The sequence below is a fragment of the Schistocerca serialis genome, chromosome 7 (assembly GCF_023864345.2).
Source record: "Schistocerca serialis cubense isolate TAMUIC-IGC-003099 chromosome 7, iqSchSeri2.2, whole genome shotgun sequence".
NCBI classification, from domain to species: Eukaryota; Metazoa; Arthropoda; class Insecta; order Orthoptera; family Acrididae; genus Schistocerca; species Schistocerca serialis.
Genome location: NC_064644.1, coordinates 595,471,801 through 595,497,057, shown reverse-complemented (window position 1 = coordinate 595,497,057; position 25,257 = coordinate 595,471,801). Strand labels below are relative to the sequence as shown.

Sequence of the window (25,257 nt, the reverse complement as noted above, 5' to 3'; positions counted from 1 at the left end):
TTTGTTAAGGAAACTAAAAACATTAGTTAGCAGAAAACAACTTTTATCTTCTTATTATGCCTTCTTTGAATCTTTCTTACAGTACGGAATAAAATTATGCAGCAACTCATCTGGTGCTCAGACAGTGTTCATGTGGCAGAAGAAAGCAGTTAGAGCAATTACAGGTATTAAAAGCCAAGAATCATGTCGAAAGCACTTTTAGAAACTTAATATCTTAACATTACCTTCTCTGTGTATAAAAACGTGTCTTCTTTCCATAACAAAAAAAAAAAAAAAATACATACCTTACCTTCCAGAACAGATGTTCATTCACATGATACCAGATATAAAAACAATCTTGATGTAGACTTTACTAGGCTATCTAAGGTCCAAAGTAGCTTTAAACAAACAGGATTAAAATTATATAACAAGTTACCACCATCACTGAAAGACCTACAAGGTGATGCCTTCAAGAAGCAGTTGCACAAATTGTTAGCTGATAAGTGTATCTATGATGTAAAGGAATTGGAATGTAGTAGAGAGTGAGAGTAACTATGATGTTAAGGAATTGGAATGTAGTAGAGAGTAACTATGATGTAAAGGAATTATAATGTAGAGAATAACGCTTTATCCTCATGTGATGTAATCTGAATGTACTTAGTTTCCCAATTTTAGATTCACTATCAAATGTAATGTGAAAGCTGTCTATTTCAACAAATGTTGGCTAATGACAAGTAATAAAGAAAAAGCCCAGTGTGTTGGATTGTTACTTCTCCAGCTGCCACCTTTTCCCCCAGTACACTAGGCTCTGTGCACCGTGGCTGCACGCTGTCAACAATGATGGTATCACTCCAAGCCTGTAATTGGCGGCCCACGGTGTGAGAGACCTAGAATGACTGCACGATATTCAAAACCTCTTCCAACATAGGGTCCTCAAGCTGAAGGGAATGGCGATGCACCTCCTTCTCTGGGGCTGAATGAATGATTGTGCCTCTGACCATGGTGTCCACATCAGATTCCTTAGCCATGACAAAGCCACACTTATGACTGAGGCCGTGCAGCTGAGACCCCCGAGCCCAGTACAGTTGCTGCAGCTGTTTGTGGCATTGGTAGAATTCCACACATGGCAATTATCACCTTCTTCTGCCTGTGGTGATAGAACTATAGAAAATAACATGTATCATCAAAAAAAAAAAAAAGGCGACTCTGGTTCTTGCAAAGGAGGTAAGAGGCACATTAAGTGATATATATACAAGGGGTATCCATAATAAGAAAAGCACTTTACAGATCTCCATGTCAGTCACTTGGAACCGTACAATTTGTTGATGAAACTGGTTCTTGTAAGTGTCTCACTCTTTGTGGATTCGTCATAGCGTGGGAACGGGGGTGGGCGAATGACCACTGGCGGAGCATTGGTCAATGTAGCCAACAATCATTCCAATTCAGCCATATGTGCCTGCTGTTATTGCAGAAGGAACATGATTAAAGCCTCCATTGAAGCTCTGAACCACAGAATTAAAAAAACGTGAAAATTTCAACCCTTAGTCATTGCCACTTGTGTTCTAACAAGGACACAAGGAAACACATGGCCATAAAAGAAATATAAATGTATTGGATTGTGGAGTAACATAAACAAAAATACAATGTAAGTGGTGAGATTTATGGAGTGAGATCAACAAGAACATAATGCAAGCAGTGTACACTTACGGAATACATCAACATCAGGGCCTGGAGGCCCATCCATGATCTTATAAAGACACTATCCCTGCCAGTTGTTGTCGGAGTAGCGGTGCACACGCATGGCATACCAAGTGACTGGAACTTGGGGGTGCACCATTTGAATGTTGGCACACAATATGCTTTCCATAGTGGCCCAACTCACATCTGTTGTGGCAGTAGTTGTAGTAACCGGCAAAATACAATCTTACATACAAATTTGAAGGGGCATAAGGGGCCACATACAATTACTAATAACCATATTCTTAAAGCTAATTATCGAAGACTGAGTTTTGTTTCATGGAAACCCCCTATATCTGATGGATTTCGAAAAGAGATTTGAACTTTTAAGTTTTAATTAACATATTTCTTGCGAAAAATAAATGTACGACAATGTGTAAATGTTTATTATGACATTTGCGAGACAAGACAAACATTATAAAATGTAGATCATTGATTTATAAGCCATTGAGTGAGTCCCCTCGCATGTCATCCCTCAGGATGTCACTTCCAATTTGTATCTAACCTTGTGTTTTGCTGTATCTCTCTCTATTCCATACTACAACCAAAACCTTGCCATGACCTGGAATAGTGTATCATTATACACGTAAAACTTGCTGCTCTTTTTAAGTCTTAAATCAAATATTATGATTCTCATTTTCAAAAAGGGCCCTAACTGCCAGATCATCTTAAAAATCACGTTCAAGGTCACAGCCATCAGTAGCAATGTTCGGGCCCCTTTGTCACCTAAAACTTTCAGATAAAGCATTTTGCTGTATTCCGAACCATTTGGCGTTATGGATTGAAGTAGTCCACCCTGTATATTAAAAGTGTGATGTATCTCAGCAGAAATGATGATTCAAAATCCTTCATGGTTACTCATGACAGCGAAGGCCATAAGTTATCAGTGCTCGGAAAATACGTGCTGCCAGTATTACAGGAATCTGGGTCCTGTTAAACTATATGGGTCACTGACATTGGACATCAGTATTTATATTCCCTATTGTTTGGAAAATTGTAGAAATTGAATTGAAAGGATGTGTGTGTGTGTGCTGTTCCAGAAAATGTATTCTCAACAAAAATAATTAGTTTTTGAAAATATAATATTACTGGATAGATCAAAAAATCCACTCACCGAGCAGACAGGAGAACACACACATAAAGGTATTTAAATTTGCAAGCTTATAGAACCAGTAACTCCTTCTTCTGGCAGAACGTTTGAAGGACTAGGAAGAGAAGTGAAGGTAAGGATTGGTGAGGTCTAGGAAATGGGGAGTGTTCAGAAAAGTCACCCAGAAGCCCAGTCAGAAGAGACTTAGTGGATGGGATGAGGACAGTATTTTCCATACTCTCCCCATTTCCTAAAACTCACAAGAAAATATACTGTTTATCGACATAATAGTGACGACTGATGAAAATGGGTTGTCATCATCATCATCTTCATCTTCTTCTTCTTCTTCTTCTTCTTCTTCTTCTTCTTATTCTTCTTTAGTCAAAGGACTGGTTTAATTAAGCTCTTCAAGCTAGTCTATCCTGTGAAAGCGTCTGTATTTCTAAGTAACTACTGAAATCCACCTCCATTTGAAACTGCTTATTGTATTCGAGTCTTTGTTTCCCTCAACAATTTTTATGCCCCCCCCCCCCCCCTCACCCCACACACACACACACAATCAAGCAAATGTAACACACACACACACACGTTATTGCAGTCTCTGACTTCTGAGGCCAGACTGCAAGCAGCAGCATATGATAGGAGAGTCAATCGGGTGGTGGGTGTAAGGAGGAGGCTGGTCAGTGAGGGGGACGGATAGCAGTGTAGGGATGCGGGACAGTGAAGTGCTGCTTGTGGAAGCATACAGGTACGAGGTGGAGAGAAGGTAGGGCAGCTAGGTGCAGCCAGGAAGTTAGGCGGAGGGCAGCTGGGGAGGGGGGGGGGGGGGGGGGGGGGGGGCGACAGGAGGTGACAACAGGAGAGAAGCAAAACGAATTTGGGTGTGTTGGTGGAGTAGACGGCTGTGTAGTGCTGGAATGGGAAAAGGGAAGGGGTTAGATGGTAAGGACAATGACTTACAAAGTTGGAGGCCTGGGGGGTTAAGGGAACATTGGATGCATTGCAGGGAATTCCCCATGTACACAATTAAGAAATACTGGTGTTGGTGGGAAGGATCAAGATGGCAAAGGGATGGTTCAGCTGTTTCTTGACCAGAGTTTGTCAGTGGCCATTGGTGCAGACAGAGAGCTTGTTGGTTGTCATGCCCATGTAGAATAATATTGTTTAACTGTTATCTTTCGTTACTGGGGTAGATTAGTTTATTATTATTTGTGTGAAAACAATGTTACCTTATCATGTTACGTGTCAATGCTTCTTACTAAAAACTTGAAAGATGATGCCTCCCACATAATAATGTTGGTGTAAGTGTAGGGTGATGTGGAGCAGACAGACATTTCTCACCAAGTCCTATGTTATACATGGAAGCAAGAGAAAATTAATAATAGTGTCTATAAATATGAACAAGTATACAATTTATTTACCACCAATACAAAGTTATTTTTTGAAAGGTACATAAGGAAGATGCCCTCTGTTTGCGTAAGTCCATTGCTGCAAATGTTCCTTGAAGTTATCATACACGTCAGTGACTGAAACTTTGTCACCAGTGGCTTGCTTGTGTTCTTGGTTACTCGTGATATGCCTGTGGAACACACGGTCTTTCAGCAACCTCCATAGCAAAAGTATAATACACTGTGGTCAGGCACCTGAGCTGGCCAAATGATTTTGCCGAAATGAGAGATAAGAATTACAAAAATTTTATGAACTACAGCCATACTGTTTTGCCCAGTGTGGATTGTTGCTCCCTCCTGTTGGAAACATTGGTTTCGGGGGTCAATGCCAAGCTGTTGTAACTTTTGTTCAACAAAGCCTTCCAACATAGTCACCTAATGTTCTGAATAAATGGTGACTGTTTGTTCATTGTCATTTCCAAAGAAGTACAGGCTTACAATTCTGAAAGCACCATCTCACAACAAACTGTCACCTTAGGAGGCTGCAGGGGCTTTTCATGCAGTTCCTTAGGGTTCACTGGTGACCATTATTGCATGTTTTGTTTGTTTATACAGCCAGAAACATGAAAATGTGCTTCATTGGATGTCCCCGTTTTCCCATAAAACAAACTACTAATGGTGGTGCAGAAAGCAATCTTGCTTCAATGTTTCTCTCGTTAGTTTGTTATACAAAAATTTTCATTTAGATTTGCAGTTGCATTCCTCACAACATAGATCTTTAATGTATGAAGTACTTACTAGTTGTCCACCCTGTAGCTGAGTAGCCAGCCTGTTTGATTGCCATGTGCAGGGCCTGGTTGATTTTTCCTTTGTGGAGGGACTGGAACGGAATGAATCATCCTCATGATGCAAATTGTGGAGCTAGTTGAGTGAGGAGTAGTGACACCAGTGTCAAGGAAGCTGACAAGAGCCAAGAAGGTGGTGTCATGACACCACGCCTCCCAGTACCGCATCTGAATGAAGCCACTGTAAGAGGATGACATGGCGCCCAGTCAGTACTGAATGACCCACATGGGTCAGTACGCGAATCTGGTTAAGGGTTAACATTTATTGTGTCACCTCTTGCTGGTGCCTGCAGCATTCTCCAACACATTCTGAAAACTATCCTTTTGTACTAGGAAGATAGAGGTAGTGCTGTCACTATAAACTGTTCAGTTTTTAAAAACTGACAAGCATAGTAAAAGAAGACCAAGAGTAACCCTTCCATTGCAACAGTAAACTTAATTCTTCAGTGGTGACTAGTGGTTGTAATAATGTATTTTTCCACTTTGAGGATACCTTTAGAGGTGTTCAGTAATCCACCTTCGGCCAGTAGGTGTGGTGCACAAGATTTTCATATCATAGCATTGTGTTCACAGAATTTGACCCATAATTTTAAAGTATTTTTTTCCTTCATGGTGTCTACCTGAAAGTGAGAAGTGCCTTTTTCACTGTTTTCTCTTAAGTTATCGGGGTAATATTCCTAAGATCACACATTTGCCATTGTCTCTCGTTTACAGATTTTCTAAACTTGTGTCAGAACTGTGTCATAATGTAGATGTCATATACATTTACTACAAAATGAAAATGCCATCAGTGTTTTCCTCTTTCCCATCTCCAGTATTTTTGGTTATTTCTACAAATTTCTAAAATCTTACATTTACTACCCTTGTGGCATTAAGTACTGCCACACCAATAGTTTTCTTGTCCTACATATCTACAATGGTATTTTACTATGACCATGTAACCTATGGGCTGAAGTTTAAATTTATATAAAAAATCTGGCACACCAGGCATAATATTCCAGTGGACATTTGTTTCTGCCAGTTGACATTGCAAAATTTTATTTTTGTTGCATAACACTGTTAAAATAACACTAGTTTTGAGTTGTAAAGAGTTACTTAAATTTCATGTACATGAACAACTGGAATCTTTGTGTGCCCCCCCCCCCCCCCCCCCTTTTCCTGTATGCCTCTGACTACTCTTATTATCTCTTAAGCGTTCTTCAGGAGTTGCTGCTAATATCTCTCTCTCTCTCTCTCTCTCTCTCTCTCTCTCTCTCTCTCTCCATGCTTGAGTTACAAATATATGTGGTTAGAAAATGTAACAGACGGTCTCATTGTTAGCAAGAATTGTTGTTCTTATTTGTTACAGGTACAAAAATCATCCCCTCTATGTTCTGAAGAAAGACCTGCTCAAGTTCCAAGCCATATATCCTCCAGATGCACCTACACTTGGGTTCGTTCGTGGTCACCCTGTTTATGCTAGGGAATGTGTCCACACATTGTACCATAGGGAAAAATGGCTGAGAGAAGCAAAAGTAGTAAGGCTTGGTGAAACACCATACAAGATAGTGGGACGTCCAAGGTGGGACCGTGTAAGAACTTTAAATTTATCTAAGATAAATCTACATATAAACGTATTAATATTTCTGTTGTAAAATAAGATTTAACTTTTCTTATCAAACAGTAAAAGAACAAATTAAGAAATTGAAACTGTGTCACTTCACATATGTTTAAACGCATCAGTCGGAGACATTTTCAGAAGTCACAACAAACATTAATACTCTTATTTCTTGATTTTGTCAGTTTCAGTGGTAGGAAAAATGAAACTGAAAATGAATTCTCCTGTTAAATAAGATATAAAACAATCTTTTTAAAATGAAAACTAAGTATTGAAGATAATTGGAAATTGTGTAAAAACAAACTGAAAGTATTGTATTTTCCTCCTACATCTACATCCATACTCCGCAAGCCACCTGACGGTGTGTGGCGGAGGGTACCCTGAGTACCTCTATCGGTTCTCCCTTCTATTCCAGTCTCGTATTGTTCGTGGAAAGAAGGATTGTCAGTATTCTTCTGTGTGGGCTCTAATCTCTCTGATTTTATCCTCATGGTCTCTTCGCGAGATATACGTAGGAGGGAGAAATATACTGCTTGACTCCACAGTGAAGGTATGTTCTCGAAACTTCAACAAAAGCCCGTACTGAGCGTCTCTCCTGCAGAGTCTTCCACTGGAGTTTATCTATCATCTCCGTAACGGTTTCGCGATTACTAAATGATCCTGTAACGAAGCGCGCTGCTCTCCGTTGGACCTACTCTATCTCTTCTATCAACCCTATCTGGTACGGATCCCACACTGCTGAGCAGTATTCAACCAGTGGGCGAACAAGCGTACTGTAACCTACTTTCTTTGTTTTCGGATTGCATTTGCTTAGTATTCTTCCAATGAATCTCAGTCTGGCATCTGCTTTACTGACGATCATCGTTATATGATCATTCCATTTTAAATCGTTCCTAATGTGTACTCCCAGATAATTTATGGAATTAACTGCTTCCAAGTTCTGACCTGCTATTTCATAGCTAAATCATAAGGGATCTATCTTTCTATGTATTCGCAGCACATTACACTTGTCTACATTGAGATTCAATTGCCATTCCCTGCACCATGCATCAATTCGCTGCAGATCCTCCTGCAAATAAGTAAAGTAACTAACAAGGAAAACTTAACAATATAGTAATAAGTGTGATCATGGCAGACAGCGGTAAGGACTAAATCAAAGGTGATAGGCTTGCTATTCAGGAAAATTAGCTACAATTTGGGGGTGGTTGCTGTTATACTGTGCATCCTTTATGGGGAGCAATGAAAATATGATGCATGGCAACACAGGGAAAGTCATGGAGAATGTTGTTGTGGTCTTCAGTCCTGAGACTGGTTTGATGCAGCTCTTCATGCTACTCCATCCTGTGCAAGCTTCTTCATCTCCCAGTACCTACTGCAACCTACATCCTTCTGAATCTGCTTAGTGTATTCATCTCTTGGTCTCCCTCTACGATTTTTACCCTCCACGCTGCCCTCCAATACTAAATTGGTGATCCCTTGATGCCTCAGAACATGTCCTACCAACCGATCCCTTCTTCTAGTCAAATTGTGCCACAAACTTCTCTTCTCTCCAATCTTATTCAATACCTCCTCATTAGTTATATAATCTACCCATCTAATCTTCAGCATTCTCCTTACCACATTTCGAAAGCTTCTATTCTCCTCTTGTCCAAACTAGTTATCATCCATGTTTCACTTCCATAAATGGCTACACTCCATACAAATACTTTCAGAAATGACTTCCTGACACTTAAATCTATACTCGATGTTAACAAATTTCTCTTCTTCAGAAACTCTTTCCTTGCCATTGCCAGTCTAAATTTTATATGCTCTCTACTTCGACCATCGTCAGTTATTTTGCTCCCCAAATAGCAAAACTCCTTTACCACTTTAAGTGTCTCATTTCCCAATCTAATTCCCTCATCATCACCCGACTTAATACGACTACATTCCATTATCCTCGTTTTGCTTTTATTGATGTTCATCTTATATCCACCTTTCAAGACAGTGTCCATCCCATTCAACTGCTCTTCCAAGTCCTTTGCTGTCCCTGACAGAATTACAATGTCATCGGCGAATCTCAGAGTTTTTATTTCTTCGTCATGGAGAATAGGTGAGACAAATATCTCATTATTTGTGAAGTCAAACAATGGAAAGTGCAGGGAGGAGTAGCAACAGATGAAGGACCTTTTTGTCTGTCTGCAATCAGTGCCACCTCTATATTGTCATTATTTGTGAAGCTCATTCTGATTCAGTCTCACTATCCAAATACGGTTTTATATGATGGTGCGATATCACAGATAGGTGTTAAACAAAATCCGTTTTTGTAATGCCCTTATGTAGCATCTGGTCAACAAAACAGTACTGATAGATTTGTTGATGTGTTTGCTGTGGGCAGTTAGCCTGATCATAATAAAATTAGTCTTAGTGGTGTATCTCAGTGAAATAGCGTTTCGGTGAGGAACATGATTGCATATAATTTGCAGTGCTCTGTAGTTGGTTGGTTGGTTGGTTTTGGGGAAGGGGACCAAACAGCGAGGTCATCGGTCCCAGGATAGGAAAGGATGGGGAGGACGTCGACCATGCCCTTTCAAAGGTACGATCCTGGCATTTGCCTAAAGTGATGTAGGGAAATCACAGAGAACCTGAATCAGGATGGCCAGATGCGGCTTTGAACCATCGTACTACCTCACTCAGTATATGTAGTTGAGCTTTTGGAAGTACAGAAGTAAGAATGTAAACTCCCCAAACATTATCTTTCTTTATGTCCTCATTTCTAATTTGCCTAATTTCTTCTGGGGAATTATCAAGCTTTTCCAAAAGCTTGTTTCCTTATTCTGCCCTTACTTTCTGCTTCCATTAATAAGTTATCTTTTTCACTGTAATTTTCTATTTGTTCTATACCCCGTAAAAATATTGTTTCTCTCTGTGCAGCAACTAAGTAACAGTATTTATTTTTTATTTTTTTGTATATCTCTTGATCTCTATCCTGGAATCATTCTTGTTTAGGTTTCCTACATGTTCAGTTAATTTAATTTCTGAGTGGTTTGTTTATATTTTATTTATTTTTTCATTGATATCATTTCTTTGTTCTTTCTGGTACCTCTTCTATTAGCGACGGATGCCCTTTTTTAATTATGGTACCAAGATTGTGCAGCAGGTATTGACACTGTAAATGTCAGGATGATATCGTAGGATGGTGTGCGGTCTTGTAATCAGAAATGTTGCAATATCATCATCATATTTTATTCAGCTAATACTCATACAGCTGCTGAGATGGATCTTGGTGGCATGTGTTGACACTGGGCAGTGGAGCTTGCCTCAGCAAAACACGTACGGGCAGCCAGTAGACAGGGAGACACCTACAACAGAGGCACAGCATTAGCGTGAGCATATGGCTACATAAGACACTCTCCACTCGCAGCAGAGTGTAAGTGGGACGATCAGCTTGCAATAGGGTAGGTGCATGATGCTCCAAGGCATGGACTGCGAAACAACAACCCATTGGAAATGTCCAAGAAATGACCTGTGACAGCATGAAGGGCAGCGGTGGATTTATAATTTTTGCACCCTAGGCACACTGTAATGTGTGTTCCCTTCCAAAAATATGTCTTAAATAATAATTGTGTAGTCTTTAAATCACAATCAATGTTTTAATTGATAATAAAAAATCACATTATAACCTGAAATTTTTGAAACTAATGTGAAGAAATAAACAAAACTTACCAGTCAGGAAAGTTTGCATTTGGCTTTAATGGCAGCAAACTTGTTAATCATGTCTTCATAGCTGAGATGGTCATCAGTTAGGAGGTCAGCTTTGATGTGAATAATGGACACAATGTTCAGTCTCTCCCCAGGCAAGAAAAAATGCAGGCATGATTTCAGCCTTTTATGAGCTGAAAACGAGCATTCTGCTGAACAAGTTGTAAGTGCTGTACATAGAAACATTAAAAGAGCAAGGTCAGTGTTCGTTTCTTTCATAGGAATTTATTCATTTTGACTGGTACATCACCAATCTCACAAGATTTCAAAAGTGCCACAAAATGTACACATTCACTTGTGAAGCAAGGTTCTAAATCACTTTCGTATGATACTTGGAGTTTTACTGTGTGTTCAGAAATAACGTCTGGTGAACCTTTGTAAGTTTACTGAAATCTATAAAGGAGTCTAACAGTGTAATTCAGCTTACAAGTTGTCAAGTATTGGGAAAAGTGTTTCAACTCTGAAGTTCTCCCTACTAGTCAGAACAATTTCTTCAGTGTCTACTACTTCATCGGCATGAAGTTTGCATTTCCTTGAGCTTTTATAAGTGCATTCGTTGCCCATATCAATCGTACTCTCTGTGGATTTATTTTCATAACAGTTGAACATGCCACGAATAGAGCTAATAAACCCTACAAGTGATTCATATAATTCATGCACTATTTCAATATCAGTATTTACACTTTGCAATTTCACATTTACACTATTAATCTCTGGAATATGTCCTTACAAACTGTCATCATGATTGTTGTTTCTGGTCTGCTGAGTTGATTTAGTAAAGCTGAAGCCTCATTTCATGCAAATGGTTCCTCACAGGTATTATTGGTAACATGTGTGAGAGCAGTGATCACACTCTCCCAATTTTCTTGTAGACTTAACACATGCTTCCTCTCTTGCCGACCAAAATTATTTTGATAAACATTTAACTGTTCTGCTTCTTGGTTTCATGAAAGAAAAAAGTTGATCCCAGCATTGTGTTGAACCAGGGAAAAATTATAAACATTCTGCACTAAATTAAAAAATAAACATGCTTCCTGATAACAGCTTGTAGCACTAGGGCTGACTAAATACAAAAAATGTGCTGCACAAGGAACAAATGTGCTTTCGGATTTCATTCTTTAATGTGTGCCTTCAAACCTGTGTAGGTTCCTGACAAGTTTTTTGCATTGTCGTATGACTCGTCTCTGCAGTCAGTAATATGATTGGAATTTGTAGACCGGGACTTTCAGTACAGCCTCAGCTAAGTTTTCGGACTTGTGTACCAGGTTTGGTAAAAATAGAAGGAAACATCCAACAGGCTCACCACTCTAGTTACATATTTTAATACGAAAGATAATTGATAAATATGTGAAATGTCCACAGTAGAATCTACTATTATAGAGAAATATTCGACCTGTTTGATATCACTTATGATAATTCTCTTTATTCATTCACAAAACAGCTCCATTATTTCATCACAGATTTTTCCTCCACACTCTGCACGTGGGGCTTCCATGGCCGCGTGCCCCATTTCCTTGAGGAATTTTTAAAAGTCCGCGTTTTTGAGGTACGTGTAGGTTCTGCCTTGTCAGACACCTTTATCCAGGAAAACTGTGTGCCTCAGGGTTCCATCCCGAGCGTCGTCCTCTTTTCACCATTAACCCTATAAAGGCCTGTCTCCTGCCGGGCGTCCGCCCCCAGTAGCTGAGTGGTCAGCTTGACAGACTGTCAATCCTAAGGCCCGGGTTCGATTCCCGGCTGGGTCGGAGATTTTCTCCGCTCAGGGACTGGGTGTTGTGTTGTCCTAATCATCATCATTTCATCCCCGTCGATGCACAGGTCGCCGAAGTGGCATCAAATCGAAAGACCTGCACCAGGCGAACGGTCTACCCAACGGGAGGCCCTAGCCACACGACATTTCATTTCATTTCCTGCCGGGCATCTCCAGCTCCCTTTTTGTTGACGATTTTGCCATCCACGGCCATTCTTCACGGACCTGTCTCATTGAGCAGCATCTTCAGCAATGTCTTGATTGTCTTTACTCATGGAGCATTGACAGTGGCTATCGTGTTTCTGCTAACAAAAACGTTTGTATTAATTTCTGGCTGCGCAATTGGTTTCTCCCATCATCTTTACATCTTGGGCCAGTTGCTCTTCCATTTGTTGAAACTACGAAATTCCTGAGACTCCTGCTTGATAGGAAAACATCTTGGTCCTCCCACATGTCTTACCTAGCAGCCGTTGTATGCCACCATTGTGGCATCCATGTGGCATCTTGCACCTATTACACTAGCCAGGTTGAGAGTCTGTATGCAGAAGCTGCAGAACTACTGCTGTGACTTCTCAGCAGATATACATGCTCTGTATCTGCCATGCGTGGCCACCTATCCTATGCCTCCCTCTTTGATGACTCCTAATCACTATCAGTTTCAACATCGGCAGACCTTTGCAGTCCTTAACTTGACTCCTGAATCTTTATACCATAATATAATCAGTCTGATATCTTGTTATACCCCTTGACATCTGCCACATAAACAAGGAAAACATGACTCCTAATTTCAAGACATAAATTGTGTAGAAGAAATTGAAGAAAAACATGAAGCAGCATGGTAACCTAAGAGATTATACCTTCATTCTCTGTCTTATTTATGTGTCTGTTGACAATTTAATACCTTAACCTTTGTTCCAGCCATTAGTTCTATTCCACCCAGGACTTTTCATTACCAAAATGTAGATTATGATGAACAAAGAGCCTACAGTCTGAAGTAGTCAATTATATGTATATTAAAAGCTTGCAGTCAGTGTATATTAAAAGCTAGCAGTCAGTGTATATTAAAAGCTAGCAGTCAGTGCTAGATTGAGAAAATGAGTGGAGGTTCCAGCAAAATTATCACACTTAACCTTTCTGTTCCCTGCAGGCAACACTTTACTGCCAATTTCCTATTCACACAATGTAACTGACCTAGCCAGTTTTCTGACAATGTCAGTTCTTGTGTTCACTTTTTTTGCTACGTTTTCTAAATGGTTCCTAGAAGTACGAGCCCAGTCTAAAATGACCCCAAAGTATCAAAGTATTTTTGGTATAGGTTATGTTCCAGGAAGACATTTTTGGAGACATTTAATTTGCAATGTGCCTCATGTTTATTAAGATGATAAACATCATTTCTCTCCATTTTAGATCGATTTGGCTTCAATCTCCAGTTCTTGGAGTAGTAGCCCAAAATGGGTAAATTTGTGGTCAAAGATCCTTCACACTCTTACAGCTTTCTTGCTTAATAATGTAGTGCTAGGTCTTCAGCAGATTGTATCTTTTTAGTGCTAGTGTTTGACATATTGCGGGTATAAAGATTAAAAAGCGATGGTGATAACACGCAGCCCTGCGGTAGCCCATTATTCAGCCTTCACCATCTGCTTCCTTTGTCTCTAAGGAATACTTGAAATCATCTGTTGCTGAGCATGCTATCCATTAAATTAACTAACTTTCTACTTGTTGCAGTATTATGAAAAGGACAGCGGTAACTCGTCATATAGCAGAGATGCTGAGTCGTAGATAGACACCACAAACACACTGTCAGAAAGTGAGCTTTCAGCCAACATGGCCTTCGTCAGATTTAGGCAAAACACAAACACACCTCTCACACACATCACCAAGGTCACTGGCTGCTGAGCCCAACTTTTTACGTGGTATGATTTCTGCATATTTAAGTAGCATGCCATGATGCTGTATGGTGTCAAATGCAGTCCCGAGATTAACAAATGCTACTGTAGTCTTTAATTTGCATTGGTACCCGGCTTCGATGAAAGATGTTAGTGACAATACCTAATCACAGCAACTGCGACTCTTTCGAAAACCGGCACAATGCAGTGGAGTTACTTTGTCAATTAATGCTTGAATTCAATTTAACAACATTCTTCCTAATAGTTTATAAACTATGCTAAGTAGCAATATGGGTCGGTAATGTGAGCTTCACTGCCATCTTTACCTGGTTTTTTTGACAGCGATTACTTTTGCAGCCCTAAATTTTGTTGGCAATTTTCCAGTGATCTGTATCATATTATACAGCAGCCTCTGCCCATATTTTTCAGGAACTCTGGATACATTTAGTTGAAACCAACTGCTTTGTTTGTACGGACACTTGCTAAAGCTTCCTCCAGCTCATCGGTTGTGAACTCGCATGAGACCTCTGGATGAGGGACTAGGTGTGAGCGATTGAATCATAACTGTGTCTCCACAAGTCTAGTGCAGTTTTTGTTCTTAGCTGCCTTAGAATTCTGCAACAAGTGTGTGGCAACTTCGTTTGGTGTGATGTGTTGGCATCTCTCAGGCTTTGAATCTGACACAATTTCTTCATTAACTGTGCACTTTTATTATTCAAATGGGTGAAGTCGAGGCTCTCTATAGCTTCTCGCATTTCCTTCTTTTGTGATCATTCAGAGCTTGAAGAAGTTCATCCGCTGTTGTATTTGAATTTGCAAGTTGATATTCCTCGCATAACTCATCACACTCATAGGACCATCCTGGGATGTATTGTTTCCTGTGTCCTATGAGTATTGTTCTGTTTGCTGCCTCTTTAACAGCTTTAGTAAATGTTTCATAATTCGTAATTTGCACAGGAATGAGGTCAACAATCTCGTCGAGTTTGTGAACATGTTGTGGAGAGTTGTTTCTTGCTTTCTTTTTTATTCCATTGAGCTTTAGCAGTTGAATTTACTAATGGTATCTGGAAGCCATAATAAATGAGAATAGACCTATATTGGCTCTATGGAAAAGACTGGTATAATTTTCCTGTTTGCCAGTTCATTTCCATTAGCTTGACCATTAGTGATAAAGCATAGGTCTGGTGAGGCATCTTTCTGCCATCTTGCTGATCAGAATGTTCCTTTGTTCTTTGCACTAAAAACCAAGTAGAGGTTATTCAAGGACAGCCAATCATGTAAGATGTTGCCCTGTGTATCAATAGCCTTATATCCCCAATCATGGTGGTGGCTAGTAAAGTCTCCAACATAGATGGCAGGGTCAGTAAAAAGTCTGAATGGGAGTGTGTGCCAGATCACTATTGGAAGTTTAGATGTTGACAGTAATAGTCCTGCATGTCATCACTGCCAAGATAAAAATGTTGTCTGTAGAGTCCTTGGAAACCACTCTGTAATCAGCTATGTCTGTCCTCACATATGTTACTATTCTGTACCCATGGTGTTTGTCGTGAAGAGAATCTACCAGTCTATATCCTGGAATTTTTCATCTGCTTTGGAGATCACTGTCATCTTTTATGTGTATTTTTTATAGAGTAATTATGTCCACATTATTCTCACTGCATAGACATGAGAGATATTCACATTTGTTTTTAGAAATTCCTTCGATATTCAGGTCACAGTTCTTCAAGGTTGTGCCCATTGTCAGAATTTTGGGGCCTTGAGGATGACCATTTGAATTTACTAGTGCAGTGACCATGTTAGCTTTGATGCAGCACTGGTTGGAAGATTAGCCAGTGAATTACTGTTGCCCAGGAAATGGCGAAATATGATAATGATGTTTAGCACCTTCTTTGGGGAGGCTCCTTCTTGGTCTAGCAGATACGTAGTAGTGGGATCGAGATCTACCGAAGTGAGCTGAGCAATCGAGCAAGGGAACAGGAGCAGATGCGAAATAGGGGCAAACCAGCATATTGTGCAGGTTGGTTGGGTAGGTGGTGGAACACTATTGTATTTAAGGTAGGGAAGATACGTCTGATCACAGGGCACAATGAGATTGTAGCACACCTGGTGTACATCTGGTGAGTGACCCTTAAACTGTTTCTCTCTTTGACGTGTGCCCTGTCCACACCACATATCCGATACTCCCGTGCAGGTCCCATTGTTCTGCTCCACACTGCTGCTGGCTTGCTTGAAATTACGTATTTAAATATGCAAGTGGGTTTGGGGAGCCACTCAGTGCTAAACACAACACTGTCCTACATCTGGAATGAATAATTACTTTCTGAGATGATAAGAAAATCACAGGTTGCACTGATTACTCTCTAAGTCATGTTGATGCCAATTAACATTCTTGGTGATAATCCATCCACAATTATCACTTCGACGAGCGTATGCGTAACCAACATGACGTGGGTAATTGTTGATGATGCGAAGCCAAATGGTCGAACGCAAGTTTTTAAGCTCGTCACATATACACAGATATCTGGTACCAGTCCTTCTTGGCACTCTGTAATAATATAAAACTGTTCATAAAAGTTAATTTACATTTCACAGTTCTCACTTGTATGAGCATGGGTGTAACCGTCGTGACGTGGCTGATTGTTGATGCGGAAACGCAATGACCGAACACAAGTTCTCGCACTCGCTACGAGACACTGGCACTTGATTGCATTCCGTTGTGGTAACTGTTTTACTGATCACATTAGTTCATTGTGGGAGGCCGAACATGGCGCAGATGATTGATATTGTACGTTACGACATGCAAACGGGTGGATACTCAAAATATGTTATCGGTGCTACTGCTCATACTTATTTACTTCTTTATGCACTTTCACTGAATCCATTTCCATATCTCATTACTTCACAACAATAGTACTTGTACTTGAACTTCCATAATAATACCTTTCCCATGCAGAGCTATCCACAACATAACAGCTCTGTGTCGCTTGCTCAACTCTGCAGAATGCAGCTACTCGCAGAGATACTGCACAACCAAACCAGCAATATGACAATATGCTTACATTGCAGATTTGGAATAGGGGCAGACCAGCATATTGTGCACGTCAGGTAGTTGGTGGAACACTATTGTATTTAAGACAAGGAAGATATGTTTCATCTCAGGGCTCAATGAAATGTCATCAAAATTCTGGCAGAAAACAAGATTCTGTTGCTCCAGTCGTGGGGGGTACAGAGAACCAATATTCTGAAAGCTAGAATTGGTATTATCATTTTTGTTTTTGTCTAAAGCCCGAGTATATTGGATATTTTTCCCCAGAGTTTGAGATATGTACGTTTTCTGTAGATTTCATATTGATGTGATCACAACAGTTGTCTGTTACTTCAATTACTAATCAAAACTGCATTGGAATAATTATTTGGTGATATGCTTGTTTCCAGTTTTAGTTTTACACTTTGAGATCACTTACCTCATACTCCATTGTCATCTGTTTGTTATTAGATAAATCGTAAAATCATCAAAGGTGTTCCAGTGGAGTATTTTGGGCCTTGGCAAGTTGAAGACTATGTCCCACCTACTGCTGTTGATGGCAAGGTTCCAAGGTCTGCATATGGCAATGTGGAACTGTATAAACCAAGCATGCTGCCTGGAGGCACTGTCCACATGCAAAGTAAGTAAATTAAACACTTACGTAATCATGTAATTCCAACATTGGTTGGGCATCAAGGTAAGGTATTCAGTATATTTATAATTTATTAATTAGGGTTTTCATCAGAATTACATATAATATTTGTATTAGTGATTACTTTCGAACATTTTCATTAATTCTCAAAGCATTAGCTACATTAGAAAGTACAGTGTTAGTAATAAAACTTGTAATTGTCTGGAAACATTTAATGCCCTACACTAGTAGTAGTTCAGATAAATTATCCAAATGTAGTCATTCACGTTGGATATTGTGTTGGTCTTGTCATTATACCCTATGTATACTAGAGCAGTGTACACATAACAAGACAGGTGAATGAGAAAGGGAACATTTTGTGGTGGTGCCAGAGTGATATCTACCTGCCTCCCTCCCTCCCTCCCTCCCTCCCTCCCTCCCTCCCTCCCTCCCTCCCTCCCTCCCTCCCTCCCTCCCTCCCCAAAAGCTGTATGTGACATAGGTGATGTTGGGCAAGAAATATTACTGTACGAGCAACATATAGGCATATAGTAATTTTGGTATCTTTTTCTTTAGCTATATTTCAACCATTGAGATGCGTACCATAATAAATTTATCAAGGTTTACACGTAAGAACAGAATGGTGGTGGAGGAGGAATCATTGAAGTGTCCATTGCTGAAACACAGGCAGAAGACGATATTGGAGACAGATAATTTAAAACTGGAATGTCCCATTTCAGGTGTAAAGAGGAGTAAGATAAATAATGATTAATCCCTGGGTCAGAAGTTGCAAAAATGCTGTTGTTGAGTTGGAAGAAATGATGTGTCAAAAGCAACCACTCCAGTGTATCTCCTATCTTCCTTTGCTGCTCACAAGCCAGAACAGAGGAGGAGTGATGGAGTGACACTTTTGGAATAGCCAGTGGTACCTAGATATGATTCAGTGGCAGGGAAGGTGGATCTTACCATAGTCAGCACAGTGAAGTTTCAGAAGGAGAGATACCCTTAGATGTGGGAAAGAGACCTAGTTTCATGTCCCATCTGTGTTGAAGACAGTTAAAGTCTGAAATGTGGTTGGTATACCAGTATCATTGTCTTGCATGTAGATAATGGATACAAGAAAGTTGTCTAAGGCTTGCTATTTCTTGGAAATAGTATTTCCTATTTTTAATTTGCCATGATAGAGTTGCCAATAGCAATACCTTCACTAGAAAGTAACCACAAATGGATGTATCTCATCACCAAAATTGGTGCAGCTGGCTGGAAAATGAGGTTTAGTGCTACAAACAGAACAGCCGCTTAAATTTCAGTGCAGCAATAGTTCTTGTAGAACAATGTCAACATACAAAGTAAATAGTAGAATATGTTAAACAGAATGTGTGTATATCAGAGCTGATGATAACTTACATGTACTATATGTAATTTGAAAGTGCTGAATGCACATGATAATGTATATGTATTTCAGGCCACTGATGATGCACTAATAAATTGAGGTGAAACATTTCTGGCAAAACAAAGACCTGAGTCTCTCCCAGTGTATACAATGTTCGGACAACTTATGGGATGTAGCAGAGTGATGCTGTTTACAACTACCAATATTTTGATAGGAGCACACCCTGCCATTTTCAGGGCAAAACTGCAGCAAGTAAGTGCTATGCAAGGGAATTTAGAACCTCAGTTTTCAGAGAAACTCTGAAAGGATAACACTTGCACACACTGTAAACACTGGTGCCATCACAAACCAAACGTGACCAATGTCAGAAGTTGTTGATAGTCAAATTAATAATCTATGGGTGAGCTAGCGTATACTCTGTACTTCCGTTTCTTGAGAAGGGAGACAGCAGAATTGCCAGTCCATGTGGCCGAGCGGATCTAGGCGCTTCAGTCCGGAACCACGCTGCTGCTACGGTCGCAAGTTTGAATCCTGCCTCGGGCATGGATGTGTGTAATGTCCTTAGATTAGTTAGGTTTAAGTAGTTCTAAGTCTGGGGGACTGATGACCTCAGACGTTAAGTCCCATAGTGCTTAGAACCATTTGGAGACAGCAGGATTCCGTGTAGAATTTAAACAAAAATCACCACCTCTATTTCTAAGGTTACTTGCTAATTTAATTTCAACAGCTTCTTTAATAACACTATCCCAATAGCTGGAAGTGCATGCCAGTACCTCCGTGTTGTTATATTCGATAGAATGATTGGTGCCAAGACAATGTTCTGCAATGGCGCATTTGCGGGGCTGTTGTAAGCACGTGTGCCACTTATTGCACTCTGTACAGTTGACACGCAGGTCACCAAATCTGGCGTCGCAATCAATAAGACTTGCACTTGGCAGCCGAACTTACCGCCTGGGAACTCCTGGCCACTGGTGCCATACGGTCATTTCCGTTTTACACACTGTACACCAGACAGTCACAGTCCTGGTAGTCAGGCCAATATATGACATGTCACAACTGCAAGGAATGCACTAAACATCCACCGTACACAAACCAAGATCAGTCTTTACATTTCACCCTGATCTTAGATGGTGGTCGAAAAACACACTTCACATCATATTTCCACAAAATATGACCAACCATGTTGCTCCCTGTGTAAGGCAAAAAGGCCATAGACTTTGGTGCCACCTTGGTACTATCATCACTCAGCCAGTGCACAGTTGAGCACAGCGCATGCCTGATCTGTCTTTTAATGTAACCATTCTGACGAATGGTGACTTCGAGAGGGGCCAACTCAGCTGAAAAACCCTCAGGGCCCGAGATGACATGGGCCCTGTGAACCAAGGTACAAATTTCCCCTTCACATTGAGCCTGACAGTGGAGGTAAAAGTCAGAGGGAGCAGGCTTCCAGTTAATAGTATGTCCCAACGTACCTCCCACCTTCCTCCTGACAAACACATCAAGTAAGGGAAGGCAGCCATCCTTCCATCTACATAATGAAACAAATATTCAGTGGATTGAATTCAGGTGTTCAAAAATGTCGTTCAAATTCTCACTGCCATGAGGATAATAACAAACAAACTGTATACATATCTGAAAGAACATGCAGGTTTCACAGCCAACCACTCCCAGGCACGTGTTCGAAATCTTCCATAAACAAATTGGCAATAATAGGTGACAACGGGCTTCACATCACAACTCCATCTATCTGTTCATAGTACTGGTGGATTGAATAAAAAGTAAGCACAAGCGAACATCATTCGAAATAGGTTAGTTAATTCAGCACCAAACCTAACCTCCTTCAATCGTAATGAATTGAACAGAGGAACGCAAGTGGAGAAAGAGACTCTACTATATCACACATCAAAATCACTGTGGCTACAATGAGTCTAGACAAAAGGCTTCTCTTAAATGGGCAGGAACACATGTACAAACAGCATGTTCCTCCTGCAGTTTGGATTGTCAAGGTACAGACAGGTCTGATACAACAGCATTAATGAGTCAGATGCACATTAGCATCCAGCAATTTTTTGAGGGGATGCTGGACAGGATCCGACAAAATGTGTTAACTAGCTCAGAAGGAAAATAAAAATACATGTGGTGACACCCAACAGCAAAGGTGGAGGTGTGGATGTAATGGGCTGACATCTCGGCTACCCTGCACTACAGGCATGGTTTGCAGGTAGCATTGGAATGCTTTCCAGGAGGGTATGTGTGGATGGGCATAGCTAAGCAGAGAGAGGAGGGAGAGAAGATGGATAGTGAGAAGGGAAGGACGAGGCAGACACAGAGAAGGGGGTTGGAGGACATGAACCGAGAAAGGGGGTGGAGGGGATGGACAGAGAAAGGAGGGAGGAGGAGTCAAAACATATAGAGAGGGGTGGGGGATTGGAGGAGGTAAACAGAAAGAGAAGCAGCTGGTGGAGACGGACAGACAGGGACACTTCGGGGAGACAGACAGAGAGAGGGGCAGTTGAAGGAGATGGACAAAGAGGGGAGCAGTTGGAGTAGGCAGACAGAGAAAGGGGCAGTTGGAGGAGATGTAAGGGAGAGCAGCATTTGGAGGTGATGGACAAAGAGGGGCAGTTGGAGGAGATGGACAGAGTGAGTGTCACTTGGAGGAGATGGAAGAGAGAGGAGCACTTGGAAGAGATGGACAGAGAGAGGGAGAGTTAGAGAAGCTGGACAGACAGAGGGTCAGAGGACATGGACAAAGAGAGGGGGAATGAGGAGAGAATGGCCAGAGAAAAGTGTGAGGAGAGGACATATAGAGACAGGGGGGTTGAAGGATGTGACAGAGAGAGGTTTGTTTGGAGGAGACAGACAGAGGTTTGTTTGGAGGAGACAGACAGAGAGATTAGTAGGAGGAGGAGGAGATGGACAGAGAGAGTAGTAGGAGGAGGAGATGGACAGAGAGAGAGGAGTAATTGGAGGAGACAGATAGAGAGAGGGGTAGTTCAAGGAGATGAGAGAGGGGGGTGCAGTTGTGGAGATGGAGAGAGGGGGGGGGGGGCAGTTGGAAGAGACATCCAGAGAAAGGGGCAGTTGGAGGAGCTGGAAGAGAGAGGAGCAGTTGGAAAAGATGGACAGAAAAAGAGGGGTTTGGAGTAATGGGCATAGAAATGAGGGTTAGAGGAGACGAACAGAGATAAGGACAATTGGAGTAAATGGACAGAGGGGGAGGGGGGGGGATTGGAGGAGGTGGACAGAGAAAGAGGGAGTTGGAGGACTGGTAGAGGGGGGAAGGGGCAGTTGAAGGAGATAGACAGGGAAAGAGGGGGTTGAAGGTGATGGACAGGGAGAAAGAGAGAGTGTTTGGAGGAGATGAGCAGAGAGAGGGGTTTTGGAGGAGGTGGACATAGAAAGGGGCAGTTGGAGGAGATGAGCTAGAGTGAGGAGTGGTTGATGGAGATGAACAGAGATATGGGCAGTTGGAGGAAATGGAGATGGGGAGAGAGAGAGGGAGAGAGAGATTATTGTAATTCGTTTCTTATACAGGGTGATTCACAAAGATTTGCAAATATTTTAATATGTTATTCTACAAGTAAAACTAAAGAAAAAGGTTCATATAAACATAGGTCTACAAATGTTTAGTTATGAGATACCGCTAATAAAAGATTTGTCTGAAATTTAGCAACTTCACTAATATGAAGCCATTGCAAAACTGTACAAGGTTAGAGTAAATCATGATTTCCTTTTACTTTGTTATTATTGGTCTGGTGAATCAAATCCCAGATGTGTATCTGCAGTAGTTTTCCAGAATATCCAGAGAAGCAAAGATTATTATACAATTAAATTTGTTTACTTTCTGTTAAGAATGTAGAAAAGTTTGTCATTGTTGGCAACTGTTAGTGAGTTGTTTGTCATTTCCTAACGCCAGTATTATAAAAGATGTAACACATTAGTTTTCTGTATTGCTCAGTGAAAGAACATAACAACAACAGTGTATTTAAGTGAAACCATGTAGTAACTGTTGTAGCTTGTACATTATTTATGAAATAAGGATGCCTTTCAAATTTACAACAGAGGAATAAGCCGATATGGAGTTATGGAGTTTATTTATGGCAAATGTGACGGTAATGCTATAGCTGAAGTTAACGAATATTGTGTACATTATCCAACTCGGAGGATTCAGAATGTATGAACCATTAGCGGAGTATTTCGAATGTTACGGGAGACAGGTTCTCTACCTAGCGTTTATAATCAGTATGAGCACTCGATACGTGAAGATGATGATGATATTATGAATGCTGTTCAACGTAGCCTGGGTACCAGTACATGACGTATCTCTCTACAATTAGGCATTTCACAACCTAAGATATGGCGTACACTGAAGTACAATAATCTGTATCCTTCCCATTAACAAAAAGTGCATCATTTACATTCGGGAGATCCTGCCCCTCACTTGGAGTTTTGCAACTAGTTAAACGCTGCTTGGCAGTTACACAAATAAATTTTATTTATTGATGAGGCACATTTTACTCGAGATGGTCTAAACAATTTACATAGCGAGAAGTATGGCGTGAAGCAAATCGACATGCAATAGTGCAACGCAGTTTCAAGCAGTGATAGCATAAACATGTGGTGTGGTACAATCAACACACACTTTATTGGACCATTCATTTTCCCAGGACGTTTAACCTGTGAGACGTACTTACAATTCCTTCAAGAAGAAATGCCCTGCTTACTCAAAGATGTCCCACTTGCTACACGATTGCAAATGTATTTTCAACAGGACAGCTCACCTCCACATTTCATCAATGCCGCTAATACACATTTAAATGAACATTTCCCAAGAAATGGATTGGTCGTGGTGCTACACGTCTGTGGCCACACAGATTGCCCAGTTTATTACCAATGGATTTTTGTGTTTGGGGATGGATGAGTCACATAGTTTATGAGGACAATGTCAGTACAAGTGAGGCATGACTTCCTCCCATTATGAATGTAATAGACAAAATTAAGAACAATCCTGTGAAACTGAAGTGAGTAACAAAATCTGTTCATAGACGTGCAGCTAAATGTATTGAACTCGGTGGAGACATTTTTGAACATTAGTTGTGAATGTATTGTGAAATTTTATGTACACTGCGCAACTTACTTAACAAATACTAACAAAGAGATAGAGGGGCTGGCCAGTACTTACCTCAGCTCAGTACAGCCGATAGATACACAAAAAACAGAACCGAAAATTTACTTTCCTAGCTTTCGGAACTTTGTTCCTTCATCAGGGAGGAGAGAGGGGAAAGAAAGGGAAGAAGGGAAAGTGGATTCAGTTACTCACAACCCAGTGCTTTCCTCTCCCGCAACTATCCTGCAGACCTTGTCCACAAACAGATCTCCCGAGCAATACATTCCTCCCCGTCCAACAACAATGTTCCTACCCCCAGACCACACAAAAGCATCCCCCTTGTCATCCAATATTATCCTGGCCTCGAGTACATCAACAAATTACTCCGCCAGGGATATGACTTTCTCAAGTCAACCCCTGAAATGAGATCATCCCTTGACAAAATTCTCACCACACCACCCAGAGTTGCCTTTCGTCGCCCCCCTAACCTCCATAACATCCTTGTCAAACCCTAAAATATTCCCAGACTACCTTCTCTACCCAACGGTTCCTACCCCTGTAACCGACCCCGCTGCAAAACCTGCCCCATGCATCCCCCCACAACCACCTACTCCAGCCCCGCTACTGGTAAAACATACACAATTCAAGGCAGGGCCACATGTGAAACTACACGTCATTTATCAGCTGATATGCCTGCACTGCACAGCCTTTTACATCGGTATGACAACAACTAAACTGGCTGAGCGCATGAACGGACACAGACGAACTGTCCGCCTAGGAGATGTCCAATACCCAGTAGTAGAGCATGCCCTCCAGCATAATTCTAGGGACCTAGGAACCTGCTACACTGTATGTGCCATTTGGCTTCTCCCACCCAACACCAGTCCCTCGGAACTGTGGAGATGAGAACTTGCACTCCAACACATCCTTTCATCCCGCCATCCCCCTGGCCTGAACCTACTTTAAACAACCTCACTCCCATTTACTCTTCAGTCTTCTCCTCTTTCCCTGTCCTCTTTAGCCATTCATGCATCTTTTCATCCTACATAGTTGTGTTTATCTTTATGCTATATACCTCTTTACTT

The 25,257-nt window shown here is 41.0% G+C and overlaps 1 protein-coding gene and 1 long non-coding RNA gene across 3 annotated transcripts in view; one reads left to right on the top strand and one right to left on the bottom strand.

The window, feature by feature from the left end:
• The window catches only part of LOC126412228 (DNA repair protein complementing XP-C cells homolog), a 125,610-nt gene that overhangs the window by 52,918 nt on the left and 47,435 nt on the right, over positions 1–25,257 (top strand). The window contains exons 3-4 of one of the 2 annotated variants that reach the window (XM_050081718.1): positions 6,388–6,610; positions 17,510–17,678. In XM_050081718.1, coding sequence (XP_049937675.1) covers positions 6,388–6,610; positions 17,510–17,678 — 392 coding nt within the window. Of the gene's footprint in view, positions 1–82; positions 239–6,387; positions 6,611–17,509; positions 17,679–25,257 lie in introns of those variants that run through there. The other variant, XM_050081719.1, reaches the window with a different exon arrangement.
• LOC126412231 (uncharacterized) overlaps positions 9,846–25,257 on the bottom strand; it is a 64,222-nt gene continuing 48,810 nt past the window's right edge. The window contains exons 2-3 of the long non-coding RNA XR_007575262.1: positions 10,342–10,511; positions 9,846–9,977 (exon numbers count right to left, since the gene is read on the bottom strand). This is a non-coding gene — a long non-coding RNA (uncharacterized LOC126412231). The remainder of the gene's footprint in view (positions 9,978–10,341; positions 10,512–25,257) is intronic.